This window comes from Lissotriton helveticus, chromosome 1_1 (assembly GCF_964261635.1).
Source record: "Lissotriton helveticus chromosome 1_1, aLisHel1.1, whole genome shotgun sequence".
Classification (NCBI taxonomy): Eukaryota; Metazoa; Chordata; class Amphibia; order Caudata; family Salamandridae; genus Lissotriton; species Lissotriton helveticus.
In genome coordinates this window covers 1,992,612,455-1,992,628,760 of record NC_136057.1, presented here as the reverse complement: position 1 = coordinate 1,992,628,760, position 16,306 = coordinate 1,992,612,455, and the positions used below count along the sequence as shown (strand labels likewise).

The 16,306-nt window shown below is 42.0% G+C and overlaps 1 protein-coding gene across 1 annotated transcript in view; it reads right to left on the bottom strand.

Moving 5' to 3' along the window:
• Nucleotides 1–16,306, bottom strand: part of PALMD (palmdelphin) — a 185,464-nt gene that overhangs the window by 105,073 nt on the left and 64,085 nt on the right. The window contains exon 2 of the mRNA XM_078644283.1: nucleotides 552–632. Within this exon, the coding sequence (XP_078500409.1) occupies nucleotides 552–632 (81 nt within the window). The remainder of the gene's footprint in view (nucleotides 1–551; nucleotides 633–16,306) is intronic.

Genomic DNA, 16,306 nt, shown 5'->3' with positions numbered 1-16,306 from the left:
TGAGTTGTAAAAACTGCGTTGTTACATACCGCGATCATTTTGATCGCGTTGTAACATCACATATTCTTGGTGCTTTGTAGTTAGATATGTAATCAATGTTTAGACTTTGGGTCTATTGGCAGAACTATACCGGTAAGACAGCTCAGGGGTTAAAGTTCCTTGGTTAATGACTTAAGTGCAACTCAGCTGGTTAGAAGGAATAGCAAGGAACGCCTATTATATACAGTGATATTAAAAGACAAATATCTGCATTTCTGCATGTTACACAGAAAAAGTACAAACAGACATAAATAAAGTTTCCTCAACCGAACTGTCCTACAAAGCATTTCAGATATACACATACATACATACCCAAATGAATTATAGAGGTCGTAAAATGGGTTTACAGTGTTATTAGTGAATTATTGGCAAATCTAAGATCAGCTGCCAAAGGAGAGGTTTAATTGTTCCTGGAACATTAAGTAGATCCTGCTGGAACTAGATGTTGATCAATTGCCAGCAGTGGTGCCTTTGTAATTAACAAGAAAATACACAAGCCATCCTGAGCTCACCTTTAAATGCTGTAGCTTCAGCTTTTCCTCTTCTACTTTTGCACGTTTCTGGGTGATTTCTTCTTGTAATTTCCTCTTGTCCTGTAGGGATGAACACAAGAGCATTTCAATTTTAGATTTACAGATTAGATATTGGTATTGAACCTACAACCCTAAATACAATACCGAGCTTAAATTACTATGTAATATCACTATATGTTCCTAATTCATACTATACTTTGTATTCCTTTCTGCACATATGTATTGCGGAGAATGCCACTGGTATTTGCCTCATTTTGTTTTTGAAAAATAAATAAATGTAATATGGTCATGGGGTAAAACAAAGCCCTTTTTAGAAAATGTAGGGTTTACGATTTTAAGTGATCAAAGCTGAAAATGAACAAATACATTCGTACATTCATTTTCTATCAAGTTCAATATTTTTCAAATGGAAGAAAATTAACCATATTATAGGCTGTGTTGTATCAAAATAGGTAGGAATGGTAATGTGTGATTGCTAAAATATTTTTTTAATTGTTCCTGTAAGCATGGACGTCCATTCAATAAAAAGCCAAAGGAAGCAGAAGTGTGGCCTCATACCCTTTGAACTTAATGACACTACAGGAAGTGATATCATGTGAACCATGACACTAATTTATTTCCAGGGACCCACATTATGTGACCCTAACATCACAACAATTGACATTGATGAAGGTCTATATTAACTGTATGACTAGTAAAACAGTATAACACAGACAAATATGTATTTTATTTTATGGTACTGACTTGATCTTTGAAGGTCCTGGGGTATAACAGTTGCCCTGAATTGCAGTATGCGAGCAAAGAGACTAAGCCAGACCTCATCTTGTGGGTTCCTCCCCTTAAACACATTCAAATTGATGCATTTTAAAGCATATTTTATACATTTGCTTACATTGAATAGGCTCTAAAAGGGCACTCATTAACTATTAAAATCTGTCCATGGTATGAAAAGACAATTATTATTATTATTGTTTTTAGAGTTTTATATAGCGCTAACTAGACCAGAGACATCGGGTATCAGAGCACTTTACTTGAGAACCAGTTTCGTTACATGACAACACATTAATTTTTCTTAGGCACAGGGAGATTAAGTGATTTGCCCAGAATCACAGGATGTTGAGCATCATTGCAGAGACTTGAACCCGATTCCCCAGCTTCGAGGTCGACGCTTTAGCCATAAGGCTATATCCTCTCCCCAGACAATGAAACCTGATGTTCCTCAGGCCTCAGGAGATGGCCGCATTTATTTCAACATGTGGCGTGGGTGTCTCAATTTTTCAAAAAGTACCTCCATTGTGCCAGGGCCAGTATTTTGTCACAGTTCCCCCATATTACATGAGTGTCACCTTATATCAAAAATTACAAATAAGATGCCAGTGCCAGAATTTTGTCATTTATGCTGACAATATACCATAGGTGACCGTTATATTAACATTTAGCTCAGTATGTTTGGGCCAGCATTTTTTCATAATTTCCACTTTCACAAATGCCAGGTTGTCCACGTTTATGCCAAGAAGTACCTCGAATATGCTAGTATCAGCATTCTGCCACAGGTGTCCACATGGCAAGAATTTCCTCAAGTATTCCAGTATTTTTTCACAGGTTCCATTTATGCCATTAATTGTATGAATAAATGAATAGCAGGATTTCTAGAGCGCCCAGCTATTCCAAGGAATGTCCCGGTGCAAAAACAGGAAGTAAGAAGTAGAGGCTGAAAGAATTAGAGGGTGAAAACCATGTTTAGAGTTGTCTTCTGAAAGGCCTCTAACTTTCAATTTGACATAGTCCAATGGGAAGTTTATTCTAGGCTTGAGAGCCCAGAAGAGAGAAGGAATTACCTCTAGTATGCCAGTACCAGTATTTTACCATGGGTGTCATTTATGTCAGGAATTACCCACAGTTTACCAGTGCCAATATTTTGTCACAGGTGTCTGTCATGCTAAGAATTGCTGCAAGTAGGTCAGTATCAATGTTGCCCTGAGTATCTCTATAAGACAACAATTACCTTCAGTATTTCAGGTCAATAACAAACTTGCAAACATCGCATCACATTCTCACTCACATTCACATTGACTCATTCACTAACACCCATTCTCTCACTCACACTCACTCTCATTCATTGATTCTCACTCACACTCTCTTACAGCCACATATACTCATTCTTATTTATTCTCACTCACTAATTTGCATTTACTTTAAATCTCACTCATTCTCACTCACTCTTACTTACTGACACTCATGCCCAGGTTTACTAATGCAACCACCCATAGATTTTGACACAAACTTTGGTAGAAAGAAATTTGCACCAAACTTTTACAGCTCTTCGAGGCAGGCGTAACAAGGACAAATAGTTTAATTTCTCCTAATTTTTCCAACTTTGCATGTGTGCTGCATTGCGCAGTACACATGGAAAGTGGCAAAAGTCTTAAAGCATAGTTTTTGTACAGGGAGGGAGTCCTTCAAGTACAAAACCTATACTTCAGAGGATACACAACTCCATGCACTTTGGCAGAAGGATGAACGTGTTGACACATGGCTGCCAAATGACACCATAACACAGTGGGGAGAAAAAATCATCATATCTAAGCAGATATGACATCTTTTTTCTCTTCCTCTCTGAAACAAGGCAGTGCAGCAACTCTGGTGTAAATTAAAGTAAATCTGAGTCTCAATCACACACAACCTGTCACTGACTTTCACTCACTTTCCCTTAAACACAGGTACTTACACATACAGACACACTCGATCATACAAGCACATGCTCTCTCTCAGTTAATCACTCTCTCGCCCACACAACATTCATTTAAAAACTACTTTTACATACCACAGTTGTCAACAAAGCCTCTATTCCAGCTACGTGTGCTCTATTTTTTATTACAATGATAGTCAATATTAACAAGTGCATGAATTAATGAATGGTGAGCTGCCCCTGTGTTCTTCTTGCAGATTCTGCCACCTCTGAGGCTAGGAGTCACAAAGGCAGTGACAAGGTTTGCAAGGGAAAAGCCAGGGATCACAGCATTGACCCCTAGTGATCCCTAAACGATGTTTGTGTGTGAGGAATTGGAGTTAGCGCCACTATGGAAACAAAGCAGGCAACATTAATTTCAGCAAATTTATTGTTACTCATTTTTACAACCCACTTTTATGAGGAAAGGAGCCTCATGGCATGACCCCAAAGGATTCCGGATTCCTTTCAGAAAACTTTAATTTGAATGACTGTTTTTGTTCGGGTTTGAACAGGTCATTAGAGTCACAAATAATAGGGTGGATTTCTGAATAACTGTCAACAAGTATTCTCTGGAAGGTATCACCCTAGTCATATTAAATGGTCCCTCAAAGCCCTACCATCTTGCTCACTTACGGCATAATGTAGATCATGGGTACTCACAAACATTTTCCCAGGGCCCAAAAAGTTTTGTCTGTGGTGTGACCAAGGACCTCACTGATGCTGAGGGTTGGGGGAGGTACAAAAGGGGGTGGTGATGGACGGAGCATCTGAACCAATCAAACACTCACACCCAGTCAAAAGATCTGGGTTTGATCCATCACCGTTCTTTAGCCCACTCTGCCACCCCAGTTCAGACATGGCTATATGCAAATCAGTCTGACCCTGTGCCTCATGGGAACAGTTCAGCCCGAACTGCCAAGCCATGCCTTCCCTGGACCGGAAACAAGCTTCCGAGGACCGGTTTCTGGCATTCCAGCCGTCTTCAGCCTGGCTTGCTTGAATCCAGTGGCAAAGTGAGCAAGGGACTCAGGTCTGAGCATACCATGCCACACTTATGGCGGCCAAAGCGGTACAAAAGGGGGTGGTGATGGACGGAGCATCTGAACCAATCAAACACTCACACCCAGTCAAAAGATCTGGGTTTGATCCATCACCGTTCTTTAGCCCACTCTGCCACCACAGTTCAGACATGGCTATATGCAAATCAGTCTGACCCTGTGCCTCATGGGAACAGTCCAGCCCGTACTGCCAAGCCATGCCTTCCCTGGACCGGAAACAAGCTTCCGAGGATCGGTTTCTGGCATTCCAGCCGTCTTCAGCCCGGCTTGCTTGAATCCAGTGGCAAAGTGAGCAAGGAACTCACGTCTGAGCATACCCTGCCACACTTATGGCGGCCAAAGCGGTACTAAAGGGGGTGGTGGTGGACGGAGCATCTGAACCAATCAAACACTCACACCCACTCAAAAGATCTGGGTTTGATCCATCACCGTTCTTTAGTCCACTCTGCCACCCCAGTTCAGACATGGCTATATGCAAATCAGTCTGACTCTGTGCCTCATGGGAACAGTCCAGCCCGAACTGCCAAGCCATGCCTTCCCTGGACCGGAAACAAGCTTCCGAGGACCGGTTTCTGGCATTCCAGCCGTCTTCAGCCCGGCTTCCTTGAATCCAGTGGCAAAGTGAGCAAGGGACTCACGTCTGAGCATACCCTGCCACACTTATGGCGGCCAAAGCGGTACAAAAGGGGGTGGTGATGGACAAGCCAGGGATCACAGCATTGACCCCTAGTGATCCCTAAACGATGTTTGTGTGTGAGGAATTGGAGTTAGCGCCACTATGGAAACAAAGCAGGCAACATTAATTCCAGCAACATTATTTATACTCATTTTTACAACCCACTTTTATGAGGAAAGGAGCCTCATGGCATGACCCCAAAGGATTCCGGATTCCTTTCGGAAAACTTTAATTTTAATGACTGTTTTTGTTCGGGTTTGAACAGGTCATTAGAGTCACAAATAATAGGGTGGATTTCTGAATAACTGTCAACAAGTATTCTCTGGAAGGTATCACCCTAGTCATATTAAATGGTCCCTCAAAGCCCTACCATCTTGCTCACTTACGGCATAATGTAGATCATGGGTACTCACAAACATTTTCCCAGGGCCCAAAAAGTTCTGTCTGTGGTGTGACCAAGGACCTCACTGATGCTGAGGGTTGGGGGAGGGTTGATAAGGTGGGTGGTGTAGGGGAAGCGAAGGGCAGCAAAGCAGATGCATCTAGTGGCTGAATTGAACAATGTGGAACCAGAAATCCTGGGATCAATTCCAGCCTCCCCACTTGGCCAATATTGTGTGATCCTATGCAGTTATTTTATTTCACTTTTGCTCCGTTTTCTTCATTATCACAGGAAGACTTTGAAATACATGACTTCGGGATGTGCACTGTACACAAAGTCTCCTGTGTTTGATTTATTAAGCTATAATGTTAATGCCCGGCCACCAAAGGGTGCACATAACTGATTTGCCTCTTAGTTCACCTTTGTGTTTGAAAACTATTACTTAATAATAAAATATTTCTCATTGCACTGATATAATCTGACGTGTTAATGATATACACTTCTTGAATTTTGAAGAGACATTATCATATTTTTACATATATGCTGAAAGATGACTTTATAAATGAGGGTGTTCCTAAAGTGAAGTGGAGCATGAAACTCTAGTTACTTCTTTTATTTAACTGCCATTAACCTTTAAGTAAAACTCTTGTTTGTGTATTTAACATATTTATTTTTAATGTTAGTGCTGAGTTGCCTTAACAACAGCCCAGGGCTGGGATTCACCCAGGGGCCGCACATAAAGGTTAGGAGGGCCACATGTGGACCCTGGCGTAATTTGAGTATCACTGAACTGTAGATCGTTGTGCGAATGTATAAAATCTCATTCTGCTGTACAGTAAGTAGACCCCCATGAAACCTTTACAAAACAATGTAAAACAACAAATAATACATTAAATGCATTGGGCAGTTCAAGGACAATTCAGTGCTAGACTCCAACACCAGGCAGTGAATTTCTGATTATAAGCTTTTGCCCATGTGGTTGCCCAAGAGGTATGTGGAGCTTGTAGTGCCATACAGTGTGGCATTGGTCTTGTTACTAGTCTGTACTTACAACAGCAAGAATTCCATGAGCCTAGTGCCCTCTAACCCATGTTGTGTAGTAAGAGACAGCCAGAATTGGTCTGCTGTAGGCCCCTTAAAATTCTGTACCCTCGTGCGACAACACGTTCTGCACTGGTGATCGCTACATTCCTTGTACCTATCCAAAAAAGACAATACAATGAAATACAATTGGTCTCAAACTGCATCTCTTAAGCCCCAATTACTCTGTGCCTAACGAAAAGTGGCATAACATTCTTGCAGCCACAGAGTGTGTATTATGATGGTTGCAAAGGAATGAAAAAAGACTGTAATGATTGTCAGCATCCACAGGTGGCAGCACAAACATAAACACAATTTGTGCCAGTATCTAAACGGCATAGTGGTGCTTTACCACCATACAGGCTGCAGGGGATAGTCCTGCAAAAATATTGACTCCAGGATATCCTTTATATCATCAGGGTAACTATATAGTGGTTACATAGATTTACTATTATATATGCCCTTTGATGACATATGTACCTTGAAGGTACTTATATTTGGAATTAAGGATAGCAAATCTACAGTCACCTAAATGTAAATAGTGGCAGTCATTATCCTGAACTCAATATTTTGGCAGGACTATATTATGGCACTCCATCGTGTGACTTTCAAGAATCAAATATTAACACAAATGTCAAGCATACTTATATCTCTTGCAACAGACAAGAGATGTGAATTTGAGAAATTGAGAAATACTAGAACCTTGAGAAGTAATAGAATCTTTATAGCATTAGTAAAGAGAAATCATACTATTGACACAAGCCCAAGAATTAACTAAATGTAGGAACTTTACTTTAAAAGAAACAGAGCAAAAAGTAATCAGGTGGCTGAGAAATTGCTCCATATTTAAGGAATGATTTGCCAATTGTTTCCTACCCTTCCTGTTCATAAATAGACCAGGCATCATTTAGATCCTGATAAAATTAGCAGCTTGAATATAATCATCTTCAACTTCTGGTTACACCCATTTAAAAGTTAAAAAAATTGATTCAGCGCACAAAATCTGAGTATATATGTGCTCTTGGCAGAACTTGGGACATTAATAGAAGTCACCCGGTAATAAACTAGGAAACTGGATTTAAATAATATTTTGTGATATAACTTGGCAGATAAGTGCTTTGGCTCTGAGATGTGTGGTGTCAACAGAGGGATAGTGTTCTTTTTTATAGGTTTCTGGATCATTGACAATGGTATAGGCCATCACCATGCCAGTTTTTTTGGCTCTTTTAAATATGGCACAGCGAGGGGTCACCAAATTCGTTTGGGTGAGGGCATCGAAATATAATGGGCAAATGTATGCCTTTTCTGCCTGTGTCATTTCACAACTGTTCCCCTGTGGTTCAACTTGCATTCCACTTAATCCTATTGATAGGTATGGCTTGCCTGCCATCAATGAACATACTATGGGGGTTGTTTAGAGTACAGCGGGGCAAGAGCTCCACCATAAAATGGTGGAACCCCTGTCCCACCAAAATCACAATTCCTTAACCTCATTTTGAGGTGGAAGAATGTTTACACTCCTGACAGAAGCTCATCAGCCACTCCAACGTCCAAAATCCCTTAAACTGATGGGATACCCACCACAGAGCCACCAGTAATTAATTGAAATGTATTTATTTTATATTCTCGTACATTAATTAAATAAATAATGGGCAACCGCTGCAATATGTCTAAACTGATATAAACATTGTATTCAAAATAATCATGCCACCTAATTGAATATATTTAAATTGCTTGCAGTCACTTTTAGTGGCAAACATTTTAGGACAATATTTGGAAGGTGTTAGTGATATAGGCTTTTTTCAAATGCTTTGCGAGAGGACGACTTCAATATATCATTCTTATAATTGTACTCATTGTCATTACAGTTTTTCATTATTTATTTTACAATATTGTGAGTTTGGGCGTTTTATTTAATTTTTAATTGATCTTGATGAGCAATGATATTCTTTGGGTTGCAATGTAATATGTGTTGGCTTGTGTGATATCAATAATGCATTGAGGGTATCAATAAACAGTATGCACATTCTTTTTGATGTATTTTACTTTTAAGCTTAGATTAAAAGTTCATCACCCCATAGTGGCATTGCTTGAGAAATTTCCAACGCAACTTTTTAGTGTATACTTTACCAAATATTTTACTTAACCAAAGTTTGTGCAGTTTATGCCTCTTTAACAAAATTGCTATGCGAATGCAATTGAGAGATAACACAAGATCTCAAAAGATCTGTGTAAGAAAGTGGCTCTGTATATACTTTACCAAAGAAAGGTACAGTGTACACAGAGTCCACAGTCCCCAGGGGTATGGCAGAGGCTAAAGTTAGACATAACCTTACTCTCTAAAGTGGTAGCTTGGTCGAGCATTAAGACAGTATCAGAGGACAGTGTAGAGCATTTGTTGGACACACTCAGTCAGCAAAGGGTCTCACACACTCAAGAACTGAACTCTAGGCCAATTGTTTTGTATATAAAATATGTTTATTTTAGAACCACAAGTAGGTATCATAAATACTTTCTCAGAATGAGATGATGCAATAGAATACTTTCAATTAGCAAAAGACTTTACAATACATTAGATACAGTTGTTGCCATATGCAACACAAGTTAAAAACAATTATAACATTGAGCTCAATGGGAATGTTTAAGTAAATGCAAATAAAATTACTTTACAAATGTTTTTCTTAGTCAGGGCTGGATCCTGGATTCAGCCCTGGTGCATTTCCTGTAAACAGTTGAAAGAAATAGTTTTTGTTACACAGGCGATTTTTAAAGAATATTTGTATGTTTTGAAAATTGACACTTTGAAGACATTTTGGAGAAAACCAAGCAATGCAATCCTATGGAGCAAAATCAAGTTACCGGTGTGTACAGTTATGATTACTTTTGAAGGTCAGTGCTGGGCACAAAGATCCAGCACTAGGATCTCTCCTGATATTAGGTGAGTAATTTCGTTTTTGTTGTTCTGACAATTTTTAAGGAATATTTCAAAGTTGCAAAACTCGACACGGAAGGAATTTCAAGTGAAAACCATCCAATGTTACCCTATGGAGAAAATCAAGTTATCGGTCTTCGGGTAAGTACTCGACTGGCAGAGTTAAGGTTCTGGGGTAAGACTCAGGCATCTCCCAGGGTCAGGTAAGTACAGTTGTTATACCCTTAGCGGCACAGGGGCAGCCAGGCGCAGAGACAGTAGGCCCAATGTTATCCTATGGAAGATAGGGGGCCTTTGGTTGGTGGCTGCTAGCAGGCAGGTAACGCGGCTGTGGGGGCTGAGCTCCTGGTCACTCACACAGAGCAAGTGGGGAAGTAAGATAGGATAGTTGCTGCACTTCCAGTGGCACTCGGGCGGCTGGATGCAGGGTGCTTTTGGGCCTTGGGGCGCCCAATGTTATTCAACGAGAAAGCTGGAAATTGAACAAAGGCTGCAGGCTCGGGGACGGAGATTCTTCAAGGTGCGACCACCACTTTGAGAGGTAAGTTAGGATGCTGTAGGATAGGTAGGCACCCAGGAGTTGGGCACAGGGGCACGTGGGGCGCCGGGTGGAGGAGTGTCTTTTGGCATCGGGAAATCTTGCCCTCAGCTTGTTGCGGTTGGAGGGGTCCCTTGTTGTGAGGCTGCAGGCGTCGTCAGTATCATCGAGGAGTGTCCTTGGGTGCTGGATTCTGGGTCGCAGTCGCTGGGAGGGACGTCCTCGTGGTCTTTGTCCACTCAGGCACAGGCCTGGCTCGGCGGGTGCAGAGTGTGCTGAATTCACGGTTCCTGGCTAGCACCAGGGGTTGTTGCTGTTTGAACAGTACCACTGCTCATGGGAGTCCCAGTCTTTAGATGAGCAAGGCAGGCAGGTTCTCCGGGGATTTTGAGGTTGCTGTCTGCAGGAGACGCCGGGGTTTTAGCAGGAGCAGTTTCAAGGATCAACAGGCCGGTAGGGCTGGGGCCAAGACAGTTGGTGTCATCCTGTTGTTAGCAGCTGCACGGCAGGTCTGCTTTCTTCTTGTTTCAAAATTGGGTTCTGAGGAAGGAAGGTTCAGGGTGCCCCTAAATGCTAAATTTAGGGGCGTTACAGGTAGGGCAAGGGCAGGGACCAATGGGTCCCTGTCCTGGGGTGAGTACACCCCATATCCTGCTCCTTTCCTGTGGGAGGTAGGCAGGAGCTTGTAGTACACCCCATATCCTGCTACTCTCCTGTGGGAGGTAGGCAGGAGCTTGTCTCTGATTGGGTAGGTCTCCCCGTCCTCAAGATGGCGGCAGCCCGGAGTTATGCTTCACCTCGCCTCTCCCATCTGAGAGGTGGGGTTGGCAGAGGCTGGCACACCCCCTTTCCTCACTTAGGGTTTCCTGCCTGTCTTCCTGCCAGAGTGGGGGTCAGAACCGGTGGGGGCCAGTTGCTGAGAACAGCAATTGGCCTGGAGAAGCTCACAAAAGGCGGCATGGCACCTCGTCCCAGGATGTGCATTGTTTCAGGCCCCCGACAGCGGCAAGCTCTCGACCCAGGGACCAGAAGTATGTCTGGTGGTGGGAGCCTCTGTAGCCATGCAGTCAGGACACTGGGAGTTGGTTAGGTTTCCGGGGGCATCTCCAAGATGCCCTCTGTAGTGCATTTTACATTAAATCCCACACTGGCATCAGCTTGTGTTTAATATGCTGATAAGTTTGATACCAAACTTCTCAGTCTTCAGTGTAGCCATTATGGTGCTGGGGAGTTCGTAATGACAACATCCCAGCACCATATACTCTCAATGGCATCACTGCACTTACAGTGCCCAGGAATGGCCCTGGGCCCTATAAGGGCACAGGGCTCATGCACCTATGCCCACACTACTGGCATAGTGTACCCAGCTGGATGGGTGACTGAGGTATGCTAGGGCAGTGTGTTTGTGGGCATGGCACACAGGGATGTGTGCCATGTTGATAATCTGTTTTGTTCTGCACCAAGACACTCAGCCTAAAAAGGCAGTGTGTGTGTGTGTCAGGGTACAGGGCCTCTAAGGGTGGCACAATAAGTGCTGCAGCCCTTAGGGGCCTTCTCTGGTCACAGTGCCCTGGGTACCCAGGGTACCAATTACCAGGGGCTTCCCTGTGGCAAGAGATGCCACTTGGGTTTAGGTTTCAATACAGTTTTAGGGAAGGAACACAGGCCCTGGGTACCTGATTTGCAGGAGCCCAGGTCACACCAAGGAAAAGAGCATCAGTTATCAGGCAAAAAGTGTGGGGGGGTACTGCAACAGAAACCCACTTTCCTACAATTTAAATGGTAACGTGAGCATGGGCATGGATATCGTTCTGTGTGGAAGCAAAGAACTACAGAATAACATGTAGTCCTGACTTCCGTTGTGGGCGAAGCCAAAGCCTGTCTCTAATGATGCTTGCATAAATGCCAGACGACTACTGTGCTGTCAAGCTAGACCATAAAAAACAAGTAAGAAACTGCAGCTTAAATACTGAATTGGTAGCGCTGAGTGATCACAGTCTATGCAGCCTAGCAAGTTACCGTGGGGCACTGCCTAATTTTCTATCATATTATCTAAAAGTAGAATCTGTTTTTGTACTATCTTGACTATATCTTTTTTAATTAGGAAGGGCTGTCATTAACAAGACCGCTTTCCCTTTCCTACTATGCCTGCCTGTTCTCTAAACCACTGCGTACCCCTTTTATTATGTATAAGAACAACAGGAGGAAACCCATAGACCTCGTTGGGATGGGTGTATCATGTAAGCAAAAACAATTCCCAACAGGTATTATGTAGAGACAATTTCAAAGATGTATGCAATATGCATTACAAAGAAGGAAGAAACAAGGAGTCAATTGATTTATAGAGGAGGTAGTATTATTTACCAAGATGCAAAGGGAAAGATCTTTCATATGTCAATACAGTTAAAACAGCACTGTACAGAACGGATCTTGTGACAACCCAGTGACACTTGGTGCAAGGTGCTATATACAATTGGTGATAGTGAGTGTGCAAGTGCTAAAAAACAACACCATTGTCGACGCATTAACCAAAGTATTTACATCAAGTAGTGGCTCCGAAAGACAAGTTATAATCACTTGAAACACAGTTATTTATACAGGAGCACAAGACGTGATATGCGTCGTATAATTCAAGCTGTCACCAATTGTATATAGCACCTTGCACCAAGTGTCACTGGGTTGTCACAAGATCCGTTCTGTACAGTGCTGTTTTAACTGTATTGACATATGAAAGATCTTTCCCTTTGCATCTTGGTAAATAATACTACCTCCTCTATAAATCAATTGACTCCTTGTTTCTTCCTTCTTTGTAATGCATATTGCATACATCTTTGAAATTGTCTCTACATAATACCTGTTGGGAATTGTTTTTGCTTACCCCTTTTATTAGCCACCCTTTAAGAATACATGCCAACTCATTATAAGGATGGGATTAAGTTTTGGAAACAAAATAAACATAATGTGCACGCACATCTGGAAAAGACAGAGCAAAGTATTGTATGTTTATGCTCATATGTGTTATTGCAGGATCTCAGCATAGATTGCAATGCATTCTCATAGCACAATTGTTTGCAGTTTCCCATAACACAGAAACATCATCACATATTTCTTTTAATCAAACTGTCGCACCTCTCACCCAATATAAACTGAGAGGGGAGGGGAAGGTGAAGAAAGGCTGGAAGGGAACAGAAATGTGGGAAAAAAACACACATAGATTCAGTCTCAGTGTGAAACCCGTAGTCTTTAATCCAGGCATCCAACAACTACTGCTTAAATGAGAGCCTTACATAATTTCCTGATCAAGTAGTGATAAGAAAAGGGTAAAGACATTTCTGAGTTTCACTCCCTTATATTCTCCCTGAAGATGTGCCTCCAAGAAGGCATCTGTGGCTCTGACTTGAGTAAACACATTTGTTGTCATTGTTTCTGACCTTGCATTTTGCTTGGCGACATAAAGCCTCTGTTTCTAGTTGTAAAATACTTTTTCATGTCTGGTATTAGGCAAGACCTTTTGATTTTAGTAACATTATGTTTATATTAAGCGATTTGCTTCATTCACATTTTTTGTCCACCCATTCCAGCATACATTGCGTGGCAACCGGTCAGCCCATTTCAGCCATTGGCCAACTTTACTGTGAGCATTCTGCTTCTTCATGAGGAGCACATACAAACACAAAGTGCTACCCTTCATTGTCAGGGGCTACTGTGTTTTTATGTGCCTTTTGAAACCTGACATATTTATCTTGGGTTTTTTTTTCAAATATTTTTTATTCTGGAAATATCCTGGCATCTCCCTCAACGATGGTGTATGAAAAACCATAGAAAAATAAAAATCATTAACAAAGATAAAAGGCTGACAGCAAATGCCAGATTGGTTTGTCAATACTTGATTAATTCTCTGTAGGCAGCTCCTCCCACACTGCAGGACCTGGTTTGGACTCGCTTGCAGTGCTGCAGATCTCATTTTATTGGCTCTCTCACCTGGGCCACCAAGTGCAGGAATTGCTGTACCCCTAGTTTTGGGTGACCGCTTCTGCCCCCTCATAGGAGGTCTATAAGTTGTATGTACATATATATACTGCAGAGAATCTGCCGGCATTATCTTCCAAAAACTCTGAATCATTTGCCTGACAGTGTTGTCAGTGAATCCTAAATCCAGGACCCCGAAAAGAAATAAGTGCACAGCTGTCAAGATGTCTTCAGCATATTCCATCTGTGTTACCATCCGGAAAAGGGTGGGCACTAAGCCGGTTTAAAACTCTTGTTCCTTACTACTAGCTGATTCTATGTCTCGCAGGGTAATCTCAACTCTACTGAGCCTTTTAATTTCCTTTTGGGAGATCACCTTCCAGAGCTTCAAAAGCAAGGGTAGCATCGATGGAGATTACCTTTGCCGCTATGTTTTTAATTGTATCTTTCAACTTGCATACGGCTGCTAGTGTTTAGGAGTCATTCCTTTTAGGAATATTTAGGAATCACTCCTTTAAGGATTTTGTCCTCATGTTGCCTCTCTGTAGTCATCTCCTCTTAACCTGATCTTGAGTAACTCATGGTGTTAAAAAAGTTGTTCTTGTCTCTCTTCTCACGTTTTGATTTCCCCTTTTCGTCTTTAGGGGCTATCACAAGTCTCCTCACCTTTACAACTCTTCCTATTGTCACTATTCTGCTCCTCCACATAGGTTGATCGGTCATTGAAGAGTCACACTGCTGGTGCTAGAACACCGGGCTCAGGGCCCAGGTGCACATTCCCGTCTTCTCACGTACCAGAGGCTCTGGCAACACAGGGGCATGGAAAGGAGGCAACTCTGGTGCACTTCTCTTTACTGCTGTTATTGCGTCATCTATGCCTGTCCTCTTGTTGGACTCTTGCAGATCCGCCTCCAAACCCCGGCCTGGTGGATCCAGCAGGCAGTAGTCACAATTTTAACCTTAGTCTTTGCAGCAGGGCATAGTTCTTCTATAGCTAGGGCTGGTGACATCAAGACGCTCACAGAAGGGTCCCACTATGTTGTGTGAAACCAGACATCCATGGCACCAGGCTCTGATCCTTAGAGCTCCCAGACAAATGGCTGCACCAAAAGCTCTGAAGGAGTGCATCAGCTCTGGAGCACCAAGCCCCATCCCGAGTATAATATGCTTAAACGAGGGGTTCCCATATTAGAGTACCTTTGTTTTCATTTTACACGATGCAACTGATTTCTTACCTTTAGCTACAGAGTACTGTCCATGAGTTTTGTAGATATTTCATATACCTGTAGTATTAATTATGTGAATGTAACTACTAAATAGGTACTGGAGTGATCTATATTAAGGAACTGATTGAGTACGATTGAAACATGTCTCGTCATTCGCTTTGCTTTCAGAATAAGATGTGGGGCTAAGAGATTGAGGCTATAATAGATGGTCATATTCCATTCCAGGTACACATTACTGCAGTATTTCTTCACTGCTGGAATAGTTTGTCTCAGATTTCCATAACAAAATAAGTTCCTGATCAGGACGATCTCAAGTTAGTTAAAAAAGCAAACTCCAGATAGTGTAGACCATGCAACTCAGCTAATCTGGAGGGAGAAGGGATGCAAGAACAGCACAAATCATGAACAAAACCACTGGTGACCACTAAAAATGTAAACAGAACTTGCCTGTACTGGAGCAGTGGGCCTCTTAAAAAGGTCCTGTAGTGCCTAAAGACACTTATGGGCATCATTGTCAATTGCATTCGCAAACGGTGCGAATCGCAATTTTCGGCCGTTTGGGAATGCAATTGACAAAATTGCGATGCATCATGTTTTTCGCAATTTTAGAAATCGCAATCATGTTGCGATTTCTAAAATTGCAATTGCATTTATGAAATCGCAATTTCAGATTTCTTAAATGCAATGCATGAACATTTTAAATTTGCGAATTCGCAAATAGGGAGAGGTAAATTACCATGAAGTTGACCTTCATGGAAATTTGCGATGCAAAACTTTCAAAAATGCACAAAAGTGTATTTTTGAAAGTTTCATTTTACACACACACATGCCCTTGGGGCATGTGTGTGTGAAAAATGCACTTAAAGTTATATTTCAGGGGTGCAGTGGGGGTCCATTGGACCCCCCCTGCACCCTTGAAATTGCATTCTCAATTTGCGATTCGCAAAATGCTAATCGCAAATTGAGAATGACTTCCCATTCATTCCTATGGGCCTCTAGGCCCATAGGAATCAATGGGAAGGGATTCCTTAATTGCGATTTGCAAATTGTTAATCGCAATTAAGGAATTTTAAGAAATCGCAAAAAAAATGCGATTTCTTGATGCATAGCCTTTTGCGATTTCTTAATTGCGATTCCTTAAT